Below are 22,181 nucleotides of genomic sequence, written 5' to 3'. Positions count from 1 at the left end.
GATTATTTTTGGTGAGTTTGGGAATTGTAGTTTAATTCAGTAGAGAGTTAAGCAAGAAACATATGGAATTTCACTGTAGGACTACAATATCCACACTGCCCCGCTGTATCAACTAGAAGGTGGAGCGTGCCGGTCCGATAGCGGTTACCGAGGAGAAGATGGTGGAATTTGCAACAGCAACGTGCTCGATACTCCGTCCCAAACACTTTGAAATATACTTACCTTCTCAACCAGGTATTAGATATCGGTTACCCGGGGACAATCATAGATAATATAATCAAAAACGTTTAAGAAACTGACGTTCTTTGATCCGGACAACCCAGGTCCAGCTCTTCGACACGGCAGACAAACCTGGAACGTGGTGCTGTTATATTGAAAACACTTGAGTGTGGGGGTTGACTTTGGGGTATTAATGCGTCGTCGCACAATACAGAGTATATCTTTGTGCTAACTAGCCTGTCAAGTCTGGGAGGGTGATTGTAGACTTTGAAAACCGGGGCGACAGTATAGATTGCCCCTGTCGAGACGTGGAAGACTGATCAAGCAGTCTGACTGGCAAAATGCCACGGAGTAAGAAGGGAAAACGTGCTTCAAATAAGGGTAAGTCTAGCAGATTAACATGACTTGTTGACTAACAATCTCCTAGTTAAAACTGAGAAGCAGCTGAATTTAACGCTAGCTTAGTAAACAAATAGTACGCTTTCACTGTATTATTGTTTGGGGAAAGCTTGTAAAAAGGCTAACGTTAGCTTCCCAAACTTATTGACTAATTTTGTTGGAAGTTACACTGCTAATAATGGCAGGAATGCCAGCTGGCATGAACCATATGGTATGGAACATCAGGAGATGAGTTGTCCAACAAGTGTCACTTTTGGAACTACTCGTTTTGGTTAGCCAGCTGTTTTGCAACACATTTGATTTGCAAGTTGTGGTCGCCCTGATGTTGAAACAGTTTACTTATAACTGATTCCATTCATCTTGCTACTTGATGCAGTCACTAAGTAACTTAGGCCATATAGCTGACATCTAGTTTATGCTTCAAAGCTGCCATAGTGGGTTGGTGTCGGATTTATAACTAGCTTGATGAAAGGTAAAACGCTTGGCCAGAGTATTATTTTTAGCAGGAATGTCAAAGTCAGGGAAAGCGAGCATGTATGATGAGGTCATTAGTTTGTGCTAAATGGCACAACGCGGCTTTATACATTAATCAAGTAGGATTACTCCTTATGCTGTAACTTGTATAGGGCCAGTTTTGGTCATCTATAACGCGACCACAATCAAAGTGTAGACTGTGGGTTTATGTGCTTCGTAGTGCATTTATGTGCTTCGTAGCTATGGCGTTGTGCTTCATACCTCCCCCGCTCGTGGGCGTACGTGGGTAGTTCACATCACGTGCGGGCGCGACACGTCTCCTGTGGACGGTGGACTGTAGTACATTACACCCAGCTGATGAAACCCAACGCCATTTCTTAGTGCCACATGCAAGGTTACATTTCAGCAGATAAGCAGGACTCCTCTGTCTTTATCATAGAACCTCTGTTAAGAACCTCCCGGCATACAGATTTACTCAGGAAGCAGTCATCTGTAATCTGATTCACCGCTAGTAATCGTGCTGATACTGAGTGTACCTCACACTCAATGCATATCAGAATCAATGTGGGCAATGGAGCAGAGATGCAAAGACGCAGTGTCCTGTTGACCCACCAGAAAACGCGCGTCACGTTCATTCATTCCAGCCACTGAACCTCCACAGGGCCAGGATGCTGTAGGTCCCTGCTGATGTGCTGAAGGCCTACATCACCATTAGCCATCTGTGCTGCGTGGTAGCGTTTAGGGTGTGACTGGTTAGCTCAGATACTGCGGGGCTGCAACACCCTGCTGAGAGAAACTGACATGGCACCATCCCTGGGTCCCCTTTGGTCATGTTTTGGGGACTAAACAGCGGGAGTCAAGATAACCATCTTGGAAAAATAGTACAATGTTTAATGGTATCCTTCCTCCATGGCCGCCTCCCCGCATACCATCCCCAACCTATGGTCCCCCCCTCCACCCCCACCCCAGGCTCTCTTCGACAGGAGGTACTCCAGCTACAGCTGTCTGCCAAGACCGCCGTGTCTTATAAAGGTAACCCTGGATTGAGGTTCACCTTCACCAGCTTATCCCTCACCTCCACCCTCTCCATCACTCCCATCCCCACCGCTTAGCCCAGCCCTCCCCCCGTCTCCCTCCACTCCTTGCTGGCTGGATGTCATCCACTCCCATCCCTCCTTGCTTGATCATCCACCCTCAACTCCCGGTGTTTTCCTGTCCATCCACACCTCTGTAACTCAGCTGTTCTAGAACCCTGCCTTTACAACAAGGCCGTCAGTGTAAGTGTGCTACACGCATGCATGTGTCCCTACAGGTTTATTTATTTTTTTTAGTTTGTCCCCTCTGACCCCCACGAACCCTCTAACCTTCCTGGGTTCAGGACATCTGCCTGCTTCATTCCAACCTCAGCCAGCCCAACACCAACTCCACCACGTTTGCTCCACCCTGCCATACTAGCACACTGCTGCATGTCAGTTATGGATTGAAGAAAATGTTTTGGCATTGTTCTCCCTCTTCTTTTCTTCAACATGAAGCGATCCAGAACAGCTGTTTGAACACCCAGGACAACTAGATGGTTGGTCAACCCCCTAGCTAGTTTACCACAGGCAGGCCCAGTCCCTCTGCAGAGCAAGCACACAGTGTCCTGGTTGGAGGGAGATGTCATGGCACATGCCAGGGAGGGTCAGATTTTTGAGCGGCATCGGGCTATTAATCAGAAGGTTGCCGGTTCGATTCCCGGCCGTGCGAAATGACGTTGTGTCCTTGGGCAAGGCACTTCACCCTACTTGCCTCGGGGAAATGTCCCTGTAGTTACTGTAAGTCGCTCTGGATAAGAGCGTCTGCTAAATGACTAATGTAAATGTCAAAGCAGGAGTCATGACAACGGGGCCCTTTTCCTTGAGAAGAGAGCTTGTCAGTCTTATATGAGCCCCTCCCTTGGGTGTGACAGCCACAGGGCTTCGAGATTAGTCTGACACGTGAGACCTGCATGAGGACACACACACACACTCTCACTCTCTCTCTCACACACACATGCACACTTTCTCACACACACTCACATACACTCTCTCTCACACACACATACCCGCACACACATAAACACACTTAGCTTTGGCAGGGTCAACGCAGAGTACAGAGAAGTCACGTAACATGTGATGAGGGTCCAGAAGGTCGTGGCATCGTCGCCAGGTGTGTGTTCACACCCCCGCCCCCTCCCTGTGAAGAGCCCTTGTGGCAGCCTGACAGCCGACCCCTTCACAAGAGGGGCTCATGTTGCACCACTAAATGGCCACCGCCATGCGTGCAGCAGCTAGACTGCAGCAAGGCCCCTGGCTGTCCTAGAGCTGAGCTAGGCTCAGACAGGTGGAGGGGGGCGTCCGGGGCTGGGCTACATAGAGTTAGGGCTGGGTTGAGCAGCAGCAAGCTGGGCTAGACTGTTAGGCTAGGCCGTTTGGGGTTTGATGGGTTCTGTGAGGTGCTGCTGGGGTAGTGGACCCTGGCCTGGGCGAGGGGTCCTAGCCTGGACGGGGCTTAGTGGGCTAGGTAAGACTAGGATGATGTTTTGTTCCTGCTAGCTCAGGGCTTCTTCTGTTGCCAGGATTACTCTGGTTGGTCACATGGGCCTTCCTACCATCCCCGCCATTGTGTGTTCTGACAGGTCACCCGGGACATGCTGGGGTGAACCAGAGGTCCCAGCCTCCCAGTGCAACCTGGGAACTGTAGTCAACTGATGGTTCAGACTCTAGCCAAGAACTGCCTGAATACTTGAATTTCCTTTGGGATCAATACATTGAAGTGAACTCTCCCCAACTTCTGTGGGAAGCAACGTGTGTGTTATTTTGGGGTGTGTAAGCTGGTGGCAGCATGTTCTACGGGCTTTCCTAGTTAAGTCGAGTTTGTGTGTGTGAGAGAGAGTGAGTAGAGCCTATCTATAAGGGGAAGGTCCTATGATAGTTTCACTGACACACTCCGACAGCTGAGCTTCTAACTGAGCACACACACCTGTTTTGCGCGCACACACACACCTCTGTCACCTTGGCACTACACACACTGGTCTCTCATTCACTGTCTCTCTGTTTCCACCCCTCCCCTCGCAGGGGGCAGGAATGGGGTGAAGGGGGAGTCTGGTGCTAGTGATGACGACCTGGCCTCCGATGTGCTCAGCCATTACAGCAGTACCAGTGAGACTGCCTCTGTACTGGAGGAGGGTACAGGTGGGTACCACGCACACAGATACAGTCATATACATTGCGTGAGACATTAGCCATGCAGAAATCTCAATGTGTGCGTGTGCGGTGCAGGAGGGGAGCCCGTGGATGAGCAGACAGCCCAGGAGGAGACGGAGGACAAGCTGAAGCAGTGTATCGACAACCTGACAGACAAGAGGTGAGCAGAGCTGCTCCAATCCTTAGACCAGCGACTCCCTCCCTCTCTCACCCTCCTTTCTTTCTGACCACCACCATCTCTCTCTTACCCCCTTCCCTCTCTCCCTCTCTCTCTGACCCCTCTCTCTCTCTGACCCCCCTCTCTCTCTGACCCCCCTCTCTCTGACCCCCCTCTCCCTGACCCCTCTCTCTCTCTCTAAACCCTCTCTCTCTTCCTCTCCTCCCCCAGTGCTAAGACCCGCCTGGCAGGGCTGGAGTCTCTGAGACAGGCCTTCTCCTCCAGGGTGCTGTACGACTTCCTGCTGGAGAGACGTCTCACCGTCAGCGACTGTCTGGAGAGGAGCCTGCGCAAAGGTCAGGCTGGGCAAGGCTGGATGTCAGAGGCTTGGATGTACTATATGTATGAATGTACTGTGTGTATGTATGCATGGACCTGGATGCGTATTGCACGGTCGAAGGGTCAAAGTCATCACCAGTCATTTCTCACAGCCGTCCGTCTTTACAGTTGGTTTCTCATCTTGACGCCTCTTCCTTCTCCCCATCCCCGTCTTTCCCCCCATCCCCCTCTCCGTCCTCCCCCCGTCCCCCTCTCCGTCCTCCCCCCGTCCCCCTCTCCGTCCTCCCCCCGTCCCCCTCTCCGTCCTCCCCCCGTCCCCCTCTCCGTCCTTCCCCCGTCCCCCTCTCCGTCCTCCCCCCGTCCCCCTCTCCGTCCTCCCCCCGTCCCCCTCTCCGTCCTCCCCCCGTCCCCCTCTCCGTCCTCCCCCCGTCCCCCTCTCCGTCCTCCCCCCGTCCCCCTCTCCGTCCTCCCCCCGTCCCCCTCTCCGTCCTCCCCCCGTCCCCCTCTCCGTCCTCCCCCCGTCCCCCTCTCCGTCCTCCCCCCATCCCCCTCTCCGTCCTTCCCCCGTCCCCCTCTCCGTCCTCCCCCAGGTGGGGCAGAGGAGCAGGCGGCGGCTGCCACCGTCTTTGCCCTGCTGTGCATCCAGCTGGGGGGCGGCGCCGAGGGGGAGGAGGGCTTCCGGATGCTCCGCCCCGTCCTCAGCTCTCTGATGATCGACGGCTGCGCCAGCTTCACGGCCCGCCAGAGTGTGAGCGACCACACCCGCCTCCCTTCACCAGTCAGACATCCCAGACACATCCGCCTCACAGCGGTCTTAAGCCCGTCGGATCAAAAGCACATCTATCATTTTAACGCTGCTGATGATGAAGAAACCATTTCTCTTTGCAGTGTGCCAGAGCTCTGGGAGTGTGCTGCTATGTGTCAGCTGCAGATGAGGGGGAGGTGAGGAGGACACACACACACACCTCCACACACATACCTCCACACTCACCAACAAACAGTTTTCCTGGTCCGGGCAACATTAAGATCTACAATCTGTGAGCTACCACATCTGACTGCCTTTCTCCTCTCCTCCCCTCTCTCTTTCCTGCTCTCCTGTCCCCCCCCCTTCGTCCCGTCCCCCCCCTTCGTCCCGTCCCCCCCAGGACCTGGTGAAGTCTCTGAGTCACCTGGAGAGCGTGTTCATGGCGGCATACCCCAACAGGGAGGGCACCCTGCCCACGCCCAAACCTGGCGCCCCGGGGCTCCACAGCGCCGCCCTGCAGTCCTGGGCCCTGCTCGTCACCCTCTGCCCCGCCTCCCGCGTCAACGTGCTGCAAGACCTGTGAGTGTCCAGGGCTGCAAACAGTGGGAGGGATTGCTGGACGTTAGCAGGAGAATGTCTGTCCGTTGTAATTTTCAATCGCAAAAGTTATTTTTTGTGTGTGGTTTTTTTCTCTTCCGTTTTATTAATTATGTTAAGTACTATAATTGATGTATTGAATGGAGTGAAAAAAGTGAAAAGCTTTCAAGTCGGAAAATGCACCAAAAGAAAGGCCCGCTGACTGGAAATCCCCAGAATATGCATTCATGAGTTTTTTCCCTTCCATCTCTCCTCCCTCAGTCATCTCCCTAAGCTGCAGGCCTGTCTGGAGAGCAGTGACGTCAACTACAGGATAGCTGTGGGAGAGACTATCGCCTTGCTGGTGGAGCTAGGCAGAGATATAGACAGGGTAGGTACTTGTCTGGACAGACACAACCGGGTAGTTTCTTAAGTACTTAGGTACTTGATTAGACTTAACACGCGTGTGTGTGTGACAGGATTACGAGTACGAGGACAGTGAGAGTCTGTGCGAGTGCCTGAAGGGGCTGGCGACAGATGGCAACAAGCACCGGGCCAAGAACGACCGGAGGAAACAGCGCTCCATCTTCAGGGAGGTGCTTCACTACATAGAGGTGAGGAATGCTCCCACTGCACCAACCTGGCAACCCAAAATGGAAGATCTAGAAGTACTCACGGTGTCTGTAGGCAGTGTGGAGTTCCACTCTTATGATGGAGGGACGGCAGATGACTCCATTGCACTCCTCTTCCTCCCTTCCTGCAGAGCGAGGACTTCACAGAGGAGAAGGTCAGGTTCGGCATTGAGGGCATCTACATCGACAGCTGGATGAGGAGGAGGATCTACGACGCCTTCAAAGAGGTCCTGGAGTCTGGAGTCACACACCACCTCCAGGTTAGCACGCTAGGCTAACACCACTGGGTCTCATGCCTCTGGTTGGGGTGCTGGCTGATGGGAAACAGATCTCATTCAGATTGGGTTTGTAAACAGGACTAGATTGCTAACGGGGTAGGAAGCAGAGCTAGCAAGCAGTTGTGATAACCAGGGGCTAGCTAGCTAAATCTTGGTGCTGTTTTTGAATCAGTGGGTAACAGACTGCAATCCTATGCCTAAAGAGTATTCCTAATATGAGACTAAAAAGCATTGGATAAGGACCAGACCTAATCTTCTTGTCACCCCCAGTTCAACCCTCTGCTAAGGGACATCTTTGGCCTGGGAGCCCCCCTCATACTGGATGCTGCCGTCAAGGCCAGCAAGATCTCCCGCTTCGAGAAGGTGAATACAAGACATGAATTAACTGAACAGGCCTCCTACTGTTCTCTGGTGGGGGGGGGGGGGGGGGGGGGTAGTGCGTCTACGACACAGCCTCTCATCTCCACTCCTTTGTCCCTCTTCCGTTTCAGCATCTGTTCAACTCCGCTGCCTTCAAGGCCAGGACTAAGATAAGGAACAAAGTCCGTGACAAACGGGCCGACGTGATGTGAGAACAACTCAACAGAATAAGGGAGGGGGAGGAGCCGAAGAATGAAGGAGAGAGGGGGTGGGGGGGGTTCCTGCAGAACCGGAGGTCATAATGTTTGGATCTTGGATTGAACCCCCACCCACACACCTCAGCCCTGACAGACACGTCAGACCTGATGAATGAAGCCTACCAAACCAACCTTAATGATGTTTTCCCTCCACTGTTGTTCACGAGGATGACAAAAGCCAGCGGAGCGATTCAAGGAGGGGTTGGTCCGCTAGTAAGAGCTATCAAGGCAGCACAATATGTGTAACCAAATAGCATTGTCTCATCAGAGTGTCTAGTGGTTGTGTTCATGGTGGTGGGGGATTCATGGTCATCACAGTGCCTCTCCATCCGTCTATGCTCCTCCTCTCCTGCATAGGAACCCCACCTGGCGGATGCCAAACACACAGACTTGTGAACGATGTAAACCTGTTTATCTAGTTTGAGTGCGTTTTATTTCGATTTTTTATTTAACAATGGAATTAATTACAGAATCTGGGAATCCTGAAACTAGGACTATTCCATCTTTGTATTAATTATATTTTTGGAATAAGAACATCTTAACCTGTTTTTGGTATAAAAGGAAAATAGGAAAAAAAACATTTTACTTTCTAATTTATTGAAAGTCGGGAGAAGATGCAAGACGTGATTTTATATAAACACATGGTCAGTTTACAGAAATCAATTATGAGAAAAGGACAACTGAATAAAATAAATACGATTTTTAGTTTTTAGATGTTTTATGGTGGTTGGCTGTGGATGTCTACTTGCATTAAATGTATCCTCCAATACATATAAGCAGTAGAGAACTATTAGAGTAATTGGGAATACGATTGATGAGGGGCACTAGCAAGGCATATATCATTTTAACTGACAGCAACTTCACAGGTTGCTGAATTAAATGTAATACGGTGTAATAAAAAACTCAATATAATGTTTTGGTTTAAATTATTTATATGTTGACATGTAAAATTGGAAAGCTCTGCCAGATCCCAAACTATGAAGTTTGTCCGGTGCTGCCCTCTACGGTGTAGTTCCATTCATCTCACTTTACAAGTCGAAACAAAATGGTATCGTCCGTCGTCAACATGGAGTCCCTGGTAAAAATCTTAACAGTTCTATCCGTGAATATTATGCTGAAGTTGGCACGTGTTGTGACATGCATGAAACAACGCTCAACCCGTTATTTTCAAACCACATATTTGAAACGCATTAGTTGTTACACGTTCGCTTTGAAACAATGTAACCACATTGACACCTAGCACCAAATACACGATATGCACAGAATGCATACTCATGGTTTGTATTTGTAGCCTGTATTGACATGCAATGGAGAACGCAAACTATTCTCCTGAAACTGCGATATTATATCACCCAGATGGAGTCCGATGCTATTGCCGCCGTGTATGACCAGTGCAGCGGATATCCGACCCCTCTGTCCGCCAACGTTACTGAAGCTCTTAAGAACAACCAGAGAATCATCACTGTATCTACAGGTCGGCAGCACCTCTCCCTTTTGACACACTATCCATAATAGTGTGATCATGCTTATTTTCCTAAGCATTGGTTAGTTGGTAGGTCAGTGCTCCTGCAACTCCCTGCCTCTCTCTGCCAGAATGGTGTCAAAACGAGACTTCCAGGAGAGCCCGGCTGCGGTTCTCGCAGAGCTGGACCCTGATTGGACCAGACGGACCCAAAACAGCCGAAACACCCATCTTCACTGTACCCCCTTCCGGACCCTGCACTCCTCTGCACGGAGAGTAAGAGCACAAATTACATGCATTCTATCCTTGTTATGTTTTAGGGCTGACTGGATTTATGGTTAGGTTATTCACATCCTATTCACACCAGTGGACTCTTGAAAGACAATTGGACAGTCTTGAACTACCCCTTCCCACCCAGGAGGCCTCCCACCTCCCCCCCTCTACAGTGACGACTCTCTCCATTCAGGAGGGTGAAGTTAACAGACTTTTCAAGAGGCAGAATCCCCGCAAAGCAGCTGGGCCGGACTCTGTCTCTCCAGCCACCCTCAAGCACTGCGCTGACCAGCTGTCTCCGGTGTTTACCTACATCTTTAAAACTTCCCTTGAGACATGCCATGTGCCAGCTTGTCTCAAGTCCTCCACCATCATCCCTGTGCCCAAAAAGCCAAGGCCAACAGGACATAATGACTACAGACCCGTCGCCCTGACCTCTGTGGTAATGAAGTCTTTCGAGCGCCTGGTGCTGGCACACCTTAAATCCATCACTGACCCTCTACTGGACCCCCTGCAGTTTGCCTACAGAGCCAACAGGTCTGTGGACGATGCAGTTAACATGGCCCTCCACTTCACCTTACAGCACCTGGACTCCCCAGCATCCTATGCCAGGATCCTGTTTGTGGACTTCAGCTCTGCCTTCAATACCATCATCCCCGCCCTGCTTCAGGACAAGCTCTCCCAGCTGAACGTGCCTGATTCCACCTGCAGGTGGATCACAGACTTCCTGTCTGACAGGAAGCAGTGCGTTAAGCTGGGAACACAAGTCTCTGACTCCCGGTCCATCAGCACCGGATCACCTCAGGGCTGCGTCCTTTCTCCTCTGCTCTTCTCCCTGTACACCAACAGTTGCACCTCCAGTCATCCGTCCGTCAAACTCCTGAAGTTTGCGGACGACACCACCCTTATTGGGCTCATCTCTGGTGGAGACGAGTCTGATTATAGGTGGGAAGCGGCCAACCTGGTGACCTGGTGCAGCCAGAACAACTTAGAGCTCAATGCTCTTAAGACAGTGGAGATGGTTGTGGACTTCAGGAGGAACACAGCCCCACTCACCCCCATCACCCTGTGTGACTCCCCAGTCAACACTGTGGAGTCCTTCAGCTTCCTGGGCACTATCCTCTCCCAGGACCTCAAGTGGGAACTGAACATCAGCTCCCTCATCAAGAAAGCACAACAGAGGATGTACTTCCTTCGGCAGCTGAAGAAGTTCAACCTGCCAAAGACAATGATGGTGCACTTCTACTCATCCATCATTGAGTCCATCCTCACCTCCTCCATCACCGTCTGGTACGCTGCTGCCACTGCCAAGGACAAGAGCAGACTGCAGCGTATCATCCGTACTGCTGAGAAGGTGATTGGCTGCAATCTGCCTACCCTCGAGGACCTGCACACCTCGAGGACCCTGAGGCGAGCGAGGAAGATTGTGGCCGACTCCTCCCACCCTGGACACTCCCTGTTTCAGTCACTCCCCTCCGGCAGAAGGCTGCGGTCTATCAGGACCAATACCTCACGCCACAAAAACAGTTTCTTCCCTTCCGCTGTTGGCCTCTTCAACAAGGCCAAGGGACCACACTTACTCATGACTTCTTGCTTAAAACACTCTGCCTTTTGCACTGCATTACAACATGGTATCTTGTACATTTGTATTTTTTGTAATATTTGTATTTTTGTATTTTTATATTGTAATTTACGGCAACTTATATTTTATTGTATATTTAATTCTATTCTAATCCCACTTAGTACTGCTAGTTTATGTACCCTTAATATAGTTAGTCCACATATTTAAATTTTAGGTATATGTTTATTGTATGCACCTTCCTGCCAAAGCAAATTCCTTGTCTGTGCAAACCTTCATGGCGAATAAATCCCTTTCTGATTCTGATTCTGATTCTGATATCTTCGCTCCTCCTCCAGGCTGCTGAGTAACCATTCTCCCTCGGGGGACCTTCGTGCGGTTGTCAGAGATGCCAGCGGTCATCAGTACCTGGAGGTGAGAGGAAGCATCCTCTCCTAGTCTCTAACCCATGACTCCTTTCCTCCTAGCCTCCTTTCTTCCTCCTCACCCAAGGATTTGAGACAAATGTCGATTTTGCCACAGATCTAATGATGCTAGATGAGATGGTATGTGTGTGTGTGTGTGTCAGGTCTGGGACGGTCGAGGTCTGAGGACAAGTCTGGATCTGACAGGCCTTAACAAACATGGCAGAGTGTATGAGGACGGTGAGGACATGAATAGCCTGTACTCACAGACACAGGCTCTCTGATACTCGGCTGTTAGCCTCTTCAACAAGTTCAAGGGCTCACACTGACTTTAATGACTTTAAACACATTGCAATTTGCACTATATTACACAATTTGTATCTTTTGTACCATTTGTATCTTTTGTAATATTTGTATTTTTATATAGTAAATTATGGCTACTTTATAGTTTATTGTATATTTTATTTTTAAATCCCCTTAGTATTTGCTGGACTATGTACCTTTAGTTATAGTTAGACCACATATTTAAGTTTTCCTATATGTTTAATGTATGCACCTTCCTGCCAAAGTAAATTCCTTGTCTGTGCAAACTTTCATGGCGATTAAAACCCTTTCTGATTCTAATTCTGTTCTGACTGTGTCTGTCTGTTTCCCCTCCCCTCTCTCTCTCTCTCTCTCTCTCTCTGGTTCTGTGCAGCTCAGTTTGGCTGTCTGGCCTGGTCTGAGTGTGAGCGCAGGGTGCTGTATGTAGCCGAGGCCAGCAGGGGCACAACGGAGGCCCCAGCCTCAATGGCCTCATCTTCCACTGGAGCTAGCACCGCAAGGGAGCACCTACTTGCTGGGAAGGTACCACACACACACGTCACGTATACACATGTCACACATGCATCAAATGCTAATTGATTCAATTGAGAGAGTGGAATATGGTTTGTTAACCCATGGTTGTTTGGCTGGTCGCTTTGTGTCTTCCAACAGGACAGGAGTGTGTACTGGGAGGACTGGGGTGAGGGCCTGGCCGGTAAGAGTCTCCCAGTGCTGTGCGTGGCTGACCTGGTCAAGGGGAGCATCAGCGTGCTACAGGGGGTTCCTTCAGATGTGTCCCCCGGCCAGGTGAGACGGAAGGGAACGTCACACACACACACACACTCAAAAGTTCAGTATTTACCCATTAACACACCACTGTGTGTGTGCTGTAGCCCCTGTGGGCGCGAGGTGGCCAGGCGGTGGTGTTCGTGGGCTGGTTTCATGAGCCTTTCAGATTGGGCCTCAAGTTCTGCTCCAACCGCAGGTGAGCACCAGGACACAGCCTCAGACTCCACCCACCTTAGATGTCCAGGGCTCCTATAGACTGTCCAGGGCTCCTATAGACTGTCCAGGGCTCCTATAGACTGTCCAGGGCTCCTATAGACTGTCCAGGGCTCCTATAGACTGTCCAGGGCTCCTATAGACTGTCCAGGGCTCCTATAGACTGTCCAGGGCTCCTATAGACTGCTGAAACCTGTCCTCTGTTCCCAGGTCTGCTCTCTACTGCCTCGACCTGGAGGGGACTTGTGGTGAGTGCTGTATACCTTGGGTCCTCAACTCTGGTCCTCAGGGCCCACTGGCCTGTATGTTCTAGAATCTAGATGTTTCCCTTCTCCAACACACCCGATTCAAATAAATGGGTCGTTATCAGGCTACTACAGAGCTTGATGAGCTTTCATTACAAACAGGTGTGTTGGAGCAGGGAAACATCTAGAACATGCATGACAGTGGGACAGTGGAACATACACACTGACTGTTTATCAATCCACGTTTTTCTCCGTTCTTGTGTTCTTGCGAACTTGTTTGACGTCATCTTTCATTGCCCAAGTACAGTTCCAATCCACAGAACACAAGTCACCAAGAATGCCAAAAATACCCGGAAGTGTTCTTGATCCGCCCCTTTTATCAAGGATGCATCGGATGGTGACTTGGTCAGCTAGAACGCATCTGATTTCCCAGAAGTCATTGTAAGAACACGCATCTCAAATCGTTCTCCGTCCTCGTGGTCTTGCAAGACCGTTCTCGCGGTCTTGCAAGCTTGGCAAGAACGTTCTTCTCAAGAACGCAAGTAGCGTTCTTCGGATTGATAAACAGCCACTGTCTCTCTATCCACCTCCCCAACCCCCTTTTTAAATAAATAAATTTTTGGATTTTGGAAATAGTCATACAGACACAACGACAATAAGAAAACAGTCGCTGTACATTACAGACGTCTCAATTTAAAAAAGAATATATAACATTTATTGAATAAAAATGTCAAAAACAGATGTTTACATTTACATTTAGTCTCTTATCCAGAGCGACTTACAGTAAGTACAGAATGTCCCTGCCTTGCCCAAGGACACAACGTCATTTGGCAGAGCCGGGGATCGAACCAGCAACCTTCTGATTACTAGCCCGATTCCCTAACCGCTCAGCCAACTAACTCCCTTAGTCCATGTAACTACTAAGAGTAAGTAAAACAATGAAGAGAGACAGGCTTGTTTCAACCACAATAGAATGTTACTAGCTTAGTGTGGCGAGAACATAGAGCCCACACGGACGACCATTCAAAGGCAGGTTCAATGTCATTGATAAAAGGTTGCCCCCCCTAACAACCCCCCTCCCCTCTTCCAGAGTGCCTGTCCGGGGGGGCTAGCAGCTCCGTGTCGTCCCCCAGGCTGAGTCCAGACGGCAGCTGGCTGGTGTACCTGCAGGGCCAGGTGTGGGGGCCCCACAGCCAGGCCCTCAGCCTTCAGCTCCACCACCTGGACACCGGCAGGAGCTCTGAGCTGCTGGAGGTGGTCCACAGGCCCAGGACAGGCCCAGGTACAGACGGTCTGGAATGTTGAGACTTGATGTCGAATGCGTTTCCCCTCCATGCTTGGTGACCTGCTGCCCTCTCCCCTATCTCCAGACCGGTGTGAGTTTGCGGGTCTGTATGAAGCCCTGCCCGCCTGCTGCTGGTCAGAAGATGGACACAGGGTGGTCTTCACCAGCTCCATGAGGAACTGGAAGGTACTGGACACACACTCATTCAGTAACACACGCACACTCCCACAACATGGTGTGCTGTTTTGAGCCTCATCACAATGCCCCCGCTCTCTGTGTCTCTGACCAGGAGGTGTATGTGGTTGACCGGTTAACCAGGAGAGTAACCAGCCTGTCTAGCAGTAAGCCTCTCTTCTCCTCCCCTCTGTCTGTCTGTTGCTGGTCCTTCACTAGTATCTCATTACCCCCCACCCCCCGCCCATTCTGTTTTCTAGCCCTAACTTCTAACTTGTCCTTCTCTCTCTCTCTCTCTCTCTCTCTCTCTCTCTCTCTCTCTCTCTCTCTCTCTCTCTCTCTCTCTCTCTCTCTCTCTCTCTCTCTCTCTCTCTCTCTCTCTCTCTCTCTCTCCGTCTCTCTCTCCGTCTCTCTCTCTCTCTCTCTCTCTCTCTCCGTCTCTCTCTCTCTCTCCCTCCCTCCCTCCCTCCAGGTGTTGATTTTGGAAGCTGGAAGCTTCTGACCATCCAGCGAGATTTGATGGTTGTATCCTGCTCCTCCCCCAACCGGCCCCCCTGCCTGGTAACGTGTGTGTGTTTGTGTATGTGTGTTTGGGTGGGGTGTGTATGTGTGTTTGGGTGGAGTGTGTATGTGTGTTTGGGTGGGGTGTGTATGTGTGTTTGGGTGGAGTGTGTATGTGTGTTTGGGTGGGGTATGCATGTGTGTTTGGGTGGGGTGTGCATGTGTGTTTGGGTGGGGTGTGCATGTGTGTTTGGGTGGGGTGTGCATGTGTGTTTGGGTGGAGTGTGTATGTGTGTTTGGGTGGGGTGTGTATGTGTGTTTGGGTGGGGTGTGCATGTGTGTTTGAATTTGGGTGGGGGGTGTGTATGTTTGGGTGGGGTGTGCATGTGTTTTTGGGTGGGGTGTGTGTGTGTTTGGGTGGGGTGTGTGTGTGTTTGCGTGGGGTGTGTTTCTACAGGTATGAGGATGATGAAGTCCTTCTGTCTTGTAGAGGGTGGCGTACCTAGCTCCGCACGGGGGCGAGGGGGCGCGTGTCCTCTGGAAGACCCTAGGTGAGCCTGGCACGATTTTAGACCTGGACTGGAATGTAATGGACATAACCCCACCACCCCAAGAGGAGAACCCTCAGTACTGTAAGTCGAGAACCCTAGAGAACCCTCAGTAGTGTTCGAGAACCCTAGAAACCTTCCGAACTGTAAGTCGTGAACCCAGAACCCACAGAATTGTAAGGAGAGAACCTCAGTGGTGATGCATGGTTGTGTGTCCCTCTGCTAGCTGGTCTGATGTTCAGCTGCCTGCTGGTCAGGCCCAGGGCTCGTCGCTCGGCCTCCAAGACTCCTCTGGTGGTGTTTTCTCACGGTGAGACTGGGACGCGTCTCAATAGTCTAGCCTGCTAGGAGCTCCACTTCACTGTGTCCTTGTCTGCTCGGTTGCCTCTGTTCGGGCTGTGCTGATACACTGTGTGTGGGTTCACCAGGTGGGCCCCACTCTCAGTTCCATGCAGAGTGGAACGTGACCTCTGCAGCCCTGGCGAAGCTGGGATTCGCTGTGCTCATGGGTAACATCCCCCCCCTTCCCCATCACCACACACACACACACACACACACACACACACACACACACACACATACACTCATCTATCTCTCCAGTCTATCAGAGGCTCTTACTTATCTCAACTCTAGTCCAATCACAGTTTATATCATTACCCCCACCGCCCATTCTATTTTCTACCCCTAACTTCTAACTTTCCTCTCTCTCTTCCTCTCTGTCTCTGTCTCTGTCTCTCTCTCTCTCTCTCTCTCTCTCTCTCTCTCTCTCTCTCTCTCTCTCTCTCTCTCTCTCTCTCTCTCTCTCTCTCTCTCCAGTCAACTACCGAGGTTCTACAGGGTTCGGTCAGGACAGCATTTTGTCTCTGATTGGTCGTATTGGAGACCAGGATGTGAAGGATGTCCAGGTGTTGTCTTGTTCGCAGATCTTCACCCTGCAGGCCCCAGCTCCCAACCCCTACTTCCTAGCCCATGACCTTTGACCCTTGACCCTAGCTGCCAGTCTTCTGTATCATGGTCTGTGATGTTTGTAGTGATTGGAGACTTGATAGTGATCTCTTCCTCCCAGAGGGCCGTTCTCACTGCACTGCAGAGTGACTTGACCCTTGACCCCAAGAAGCTGCTGTTGATGGGCGGGTCTCACGGCGGCTTCCTGTCCTGTCACCTGATTGGCCAGTACCCAGACTTCTACAGAGCATGTGCAGCCAGGAATCCTGTCATCAACGCTGCCACCCTACTGGGAACCAGCGACATAGTCGACTGGTCAGACCCACACACACACACACACACACACACACTTATACACTTACACACAACCACACACATCCACACACAAAAGTTAAAGTGTACAGAGTGAAAGTATCAGGTGTTGAGTCTCCAGAGGTGTGACCTCCAGGCGGTACTCCTGTGTGGGGCTGCAGTACTCCTATGACAAGCTTCCCAGCCCCCAGGCCCTGGCCAACATGCTGGAGAAATCACCCATCAGACATGCTGCGCAGGTTGGTACACTCTCACACACACACTCACACACAAACACACACACACACACACACACATATATACAGAGTCTGTCTTTCCTTTAACTCTGTTTTCTTACTTCTGTTCTCCTTCCTCTTTCTCTGTCTCCTTTTTCTCTCTCACTTTCTGTCTCTCACTTTTTCTCCCTCTTCCTCTTTCCGTCTCTCTCTCTCTGCTGTCGTATGTGTGTGTGTGTGTGTGTGCAGATCAGTACTCCAGTGCTGCTGCTGCTGGGGGGCAGAGACAGGAGGGTGTCCCCCCACCAGGGACTGGAACTCTACAGACACCTGAAGAGCAGGGGCAGCCCTGTCAGGTCAGACACACACACACACACACACACACACTCTACAGACACCTGAAGAGCAGGGGCAGCCCTGTCAGGTCAGACACACACACACACACGCTCTACAGACACCTGAAGAGCAGGGGCAGCCCTGTCAGGTCAGTCACACACACACACACACTCTACAGACACCTGAAGAGCAGGGGCAGCCCTGTCAGGTCAGACACACACACACACACACACACACACACACACACACACACTCTACAGACACCTGAAGAGCAGGGGCAGCCCTGTCAGGTCAGACACACACACACACTTCTAATACTGATCACCATGGCCCCCTGCAGGTTGCTGTGGTTTGCTGAGGAGGGTCACTCTCTAGCGGGCGTGATCACCCAGGCCGACTGCTTCCTCAACATGGTGCTGTGGTTCCAGCAGCATCTCACCTGAGCTTGGGACTGGAGACACACACACACTATTAGACACCGACCATGTCAGTACACATACACACACATCCTATTGCTGGATTATGGATGACTGTACCTGACTGTACTTTTTTTTGCCGATAAACCTTTTTTTATTGTAGATAGACTAAGATGATCTTATGGATGCGTGTAAATTGAAATCAGTAAAAAATCACTGTCTTATGCAAGCTACTGTGGTGGGCAATATGTGACAAACGTGTATTATATCCTTTGAACCTTGGGAGTTGTTAGGACTACAATTAGACTACACAAAACGTTTTACTTTACAGCATTCTTTACAAATATGTTGACAGTTTTGTCTATGGTGTAACATTTACAATGTCAGTTGAGGTGCTAAAAGCTTTGCAATTGGTTGTGATACGACACATGAATAGAAGTGTTGATGATCAGTGTTTTGTTTGTATGAAAGTGCACTGCTGTGTGTGACCACTAGGTGTCAGTGGAGGGTTGGTTCACAGTTTATGACTGTAACTAATGTATGTGGAGTGACAGTTTGCAAGTCAATGACTAGTAGCACACTGGAGTTTAATATTAGAAATGTAAATGCACTAAACTGTTCCTTTAAATTACTTGCTGTTTTTATCCTCATTCTTAGAAAATGTAAACCGGGGCAACCTGTTAATGAAGAACAGCGATTTCTTTTACGTTCAATGAAATTACAAATGTTCTTACTTACCTTATGATGTATGTACTTTATATGTGGAGGAGTGGCCCAACCAGTAGAATGTCTCTAGACATGGCCAGATAAAAAACCTTTACCCAAATCACATAAAGGGATTTATGAGGGAAAGAAATATATTTTATTGAGTCGGACACATATATATATTGCAACAAAACTAAACCATTACTGTAGCACTAGTACCTCAGTTCTGTATATTAACATAATTTATGGTGGGTTGAACCCAGTCTGCACCCAACCTAACTGTATTTCATGGTCGTCTGTAAACATGTGGTTTAAGTTATTAATCTAAACCTGGCAACCGGGGTGTGATCTGAGAGTGTCAGCCTGGAGTGAGACAGCAGGGGGCGCTGGCATGTCTGGGGGCGCCAGGCCCACTAGGTCAGGGACGTCTTGGAAGCACGTAGGTGTGAAGAGCAGAGGAGATGTAGGAAGGAGAGGGGTGGAGAGGAGGATGAAGAGGTAGAGAGGGGAGTGCACAGGAAAAGGGGAAGTGGAAAAGAGGCGAAAGAAAGCCGGAGACAGTCAGTCGGTCGGTGGCCCTGATGTGTAAAACATGTGAGTGACCACCACCAGTGCCCTGAGGAGTGGAGGAGGAGAGGCAGGAAGTAATGGCACCGAGTGAGGAGGATGGAGGGTGTGTGTGTGTGTGTGTGTGTGGGGGGGGGGGGGATGCCACCTCAGCATCTCTCAGGGTTCTGTTGGTTCAATCTGCTGTAGAAGTCTGGATGCGTTTACCTTAATTTCAACACAAAACACACACCCTCACACACACAAACACACACATAGACACTGACTCTCACGCACACTAATAAGTTTAGCCACATACATTTGGCAAACAGAATACTATCAGTTTTTACATCGGTTAAACTCTATAGGGAGTTGTTTAATGAAATGGAATGTACGCCCCACACACACAAACCCCTCCACTTTCTCTCTCTCCCCCCTCTCCCTCTATCCTTGTCCATCATTCTCTCTTTCTTTCTGTCAAACTGAGTATGGGTGGAACACTACTCCTCTTTCAGTTGAGTGCTTGGGGCCTCACTTTTACAAAGTTCCTGAGCTGTCTGTCTGCTTGTCTGCCTGCCTGCCTGTCTGTCTGTCTGTCTGTCTGCTTGTCTGTCTGTCTGCTTGTCTGCCTGCTTGTCTGTCTGCTTGTCTGTCTGTCTGCTTGTCTGCCTGCTTGTCTGTCTGCCTGCTTGTCTGTCTGCTTGTCTGCCTGCCTGCCTGCCTGTCTGTCTGTCTGTGTGCCTGCCTGCATGCCTGTCTGCATGTTTGTCTCAGTAAATGTTTATCAGTTTATCATTTCTCATATACTGTCATGGAGCATTCTGGAAATGATTACAGAAATCGGTTTTACGTGAGGAAACTGAAAACATGGTAAATAACATGTTCTCCTTGTATATCTGTTAAGGGAAATTATGTTTATAAGTGTGTGTGCATGTGTGTTGTGGTTTACTAGAGCTTTCCAGAATCCAGGTCACTGCCACAAGAAACTGCTTTTGTACAGTCTGAAGGGCGTTTCACTCAATCCAACTTTCTCAGGCCAGAAAGAAATAAGATTGGTTGACTTAAACAAGCAATCACAATGACCAGGGAACAGCAGTAGCATGAAGGCCCATTCACACCAAGGACGATAACTATATTTGCATCCACACCAACCTTGACGCTAAGCTTCTCGCAATGTTGTCTTCCATTTCAAATATGCGGATAACTAGTTATAGTTATTGTTATCGTTTTTGATGTGAACGGACCTTTAGAGTCTGGTGATGCATGATGTCACTGTAATAACAGCATCACCGCACTGTAACTAGGAATGACATGATGTCACTGTAATAACAGCATCACTGCACTGTAACTAGTGATGACATGATGTCACTGTAGTAACAGCATCACCGCACTGTAACTAGTGATTAAATGATGTCACTGTAGTAACAGCATCACCATACTGTAACTAGTGATGGATGACATGATGTCACTGTAATAACAGCATCACTGCACTGTAACTAGTGATGACATGATGTCACTGTAGTAACAGCATCACCATACTGTAACTAGTGATGGATGACATGATGTCACTGTAATAACAGCATCACTGCACTGTAACTAGTGATTAAATGATGTCAGTGTAGTAACAGCATCACCATACTGTAACTAGTGATGGATGACATGATGTCACTGTAGTAACAGCATCACCGCACTGTAACTAGTGATTAAATGATGTCACTGTAGTAACAGCATCACCGTACTGTCACTAGTGATGAAATGAATTAACTAGTAACAGCATCATTGTACTGTAACCATTAATGACACAATATCACTGCAGTAACAGCATCACTTCAGGCTGTGTGGTGTGTGCGTGCGTGGGGTGTGTGTGTGAGAGACTAATCTCCCTTCTACACCCACAGTACCACCGCAACTCAGCACTCCTGTTTATCCAATCATGCTCTTACACTCATCCATCACTCTGTCAGGTGGTCACCCCCCCGTCCCCTGCACATACATACACACACATTCAAAAACACACACTCACATGGTCTTACTGGTGCCTCACCACTGTACCCTTGGAGGACTATCATGGATCAATTAGCAGTGAGGAGGTTAGCGCTAGCGCTGGCCTGTAGACAGGAGAGATAAAGGGGGGCTAAGCAGAGAAGAGACGAGGGGTCCTCCCAGGACTTGTCATCCGTCTCCTGGAGACCCCTTATCCCCCGTCATCACCACCTCTCCTCTCCCATCCCCACCCCGCATCCCCCTCTTCTGTCTCCCGCCTACAGCCAGACCCTGCATTCATCCTGGCCGCCCTCCTCTCCTCCTCCCACTACCCACACAACCCTCAAACCCTCAACCACAACCCCCCCCCCCCCCAACCCCACAAGCCACTTTATTATAAGTCGCCGCACAAAGAAAATAAGAAACTATATTTTGACAGCACAGACAACTGACATTTCCTTTCAGCAATGAAGGGTTGGGGAGTGGAGGTGCTGAGAGCCGTGTAGTGGGTATGTGTGTGTGTGTGTGTGTGTGTGTGAGTCTTCATGGAATAACCAGCAGCACAGAAAAGAGTGCAATAACAAACTGTAACGCGATCACCAATCCGACCTATACACAACCACAACTGAAAATAGAACCCTGGGAGAAGTGTGTGTGTGAGAGTGTGTGTGTCTGTTCTCTATCAGCACCAGCAGGTCACGAACCACGTTAGAAAGATGTTTCACTGGTTTTGAGGTATCCCTGTCAAGTTTGAACCTATAGCCCTGTGTGGGTCTGCCTGCCTGCCTGCCTGCCTGTCTGTCCATCTGTCTGTCTCTGAGATTTTGTTTCTCTCTGTCCTCTCCTCTTCCTCTTCCTTTCCCATCTACTCTGTTTTAGGGCTGTTCAGCTGTTAATGGTTATTGGTTCCAGGCCTGTTTGGCAGAAGATGACTATACCCTCTGAAGACTCATGGCTGGGGGGGATTGGACCTGAGAATGTGCTGGTTAGTTACACTAATGGCGGTCGCGGAGGAGGAAATTAGAGAGAGATTAGGGATGATGGCAGAGGAGAGTGGTAAGCCCTGAGGAGAGGTGAGAGGAAGGTGAGGAACTTGGGAGAGAACGAGAGGAAGATGGAGGAGTGTGTGGGGACCATTCCTCACAGACGCAACTCCGCTGAGGGAGAGCGAACCCAGCTTCTGCCACTGCAGGGGTCAGGGGTCAGGGTGGAGACTGCTGGTGGATCATCACCAGCAGCATCTCCTCATGAATAATGAGGTGTGTGTGTGTGTACGTGTGTGTGTGT

The 22,181-nt window shown here is 49.9% G+C and overlaps 2 protein-coding genes across 2 annotated transcripts; both read left to right on the top strand.

Moving 5' to 3' along the window:
* Positions 1-162: 162 nt before the first annotated feature.
* On the top strand, positions 163-8,572 carry ifrd2 (interferon-related developmental regulator 2). The gene is made up of 12 exons (XM_067240288.1): positions 163-600; positions 4,188-4,304; positions 4,392-4,476; positions 4,705-4,829; positions 5,403-5,560; positions 5,701-5,754; positions 5,958-6,136; positions 6,416-6,524; positions 6,613-6,747; positions 6,897-7,025; positions 7,314-7,406; positions 7,535-8,572. Exons 1-12 carry the CDS (start codon positions 561-563, stop codon positions 7,613-7,615), a joined length of 1,305 nt encoding a protein of 434 aa, XP_067096389.1. The 5' UTR covers positions 163-560; the 3' UTR covers positions 7,616-8,572.
* Positions 8,573-8,707: 135 nt separating this feature from the next.
* zgc:136971 (S9 family peptidase) lies at positions 8,708-18,434 on the top strand. Its single transcript, XM_067240272.1, has 21 exons — positions 8,708-8,738; positions 9,017-9,134; positions 9,254-9,398; positions 11,313-11,388; positions 11,543-11,618; positions 12,076-12,224; positions 12,354-12,488; positions 12,575-12,666; positions 12,894-12,931; positions 14,019-14,210; positions 14,299-14,399; positions 14,503-14,554; positions 14,860-14,948; positions 15,379-15,520; positions 15,663-15,746; positions 15,865-15,945; positions 16,253-16,341; positions 16,503-16,696; positions 16,830-16,932; positions 17,158-17,264; positions 17,585-18,434. Exons 1-21 carry the CDS (start codon positions 8,727-8,729, stop codon positions 17,685-17,687), a joined length of 2,178 nt encoding a protein of 725 aa, XP_067096373.1. The 5' UTR covers positions 8,708-8,726; the 3' UTR covers positions 17,688-18,434.
* Positions 18,435-22,181: the final 3,747 nt, after the last annotated feature.

This window comes from Osmerus mordax, chromosome 7 (genome assembly GCF_038355195.1).
Source record: "Osmerus mordax isolate fOsmMor3 chromosome 7, fOsmMor3.pri, whole genome shotgun sequence".
Lineage (NCBI taxonomy): Eukaryota > Metazoa > Chordata > Actinopteri > Osmeriformes > Osmeridae > Osmerus > Osmerus mordax.
The sequence above is the reverse complement of the archived record's forward strand: the minus strand, read 5'-3'. Positions and strand labels throughout refer to the sequence as shown.

Coding starts and splice junctions, on each gene's coding strand:
- ifrd2 (XM_067240288.1), top strand. CDS start 561: ATGCCACGGAGTAAGAAGGGAAAACGTGCTTCAAATAAGG. Junction 6,748..6,896: donor AGGTGCTTCACTACATAGAG/GTGAGGAATGCT, acceptor CCCTTCCTGCAG/AGCGAGGACTTCACAGAGGA. Junction 7,407..7,534: donor AGATCTCCCGCTTCGAGAAG/GTGAATACAAGA, acceptor CTTCCGTTTCAG/CATCTGTTCAACTCCGCTGC.
- zgc:136971 (XM_067240272.1), top strand. Junction 12,667..12,893: donor AAGTTCTGCTCCAACCGCAG/GTGAGCACCAGG, acceptor CTCTGTTCCCAG/GTCTGCTCTCTACTGCCTCG. Junction 14,949..15,378: donor CCAACCGGCCCCCCTGCCTG/GTAACGTGTGTG, acceptor TCTGTCTTGTAG/AGGGTGGCGTACCTAGCTCC.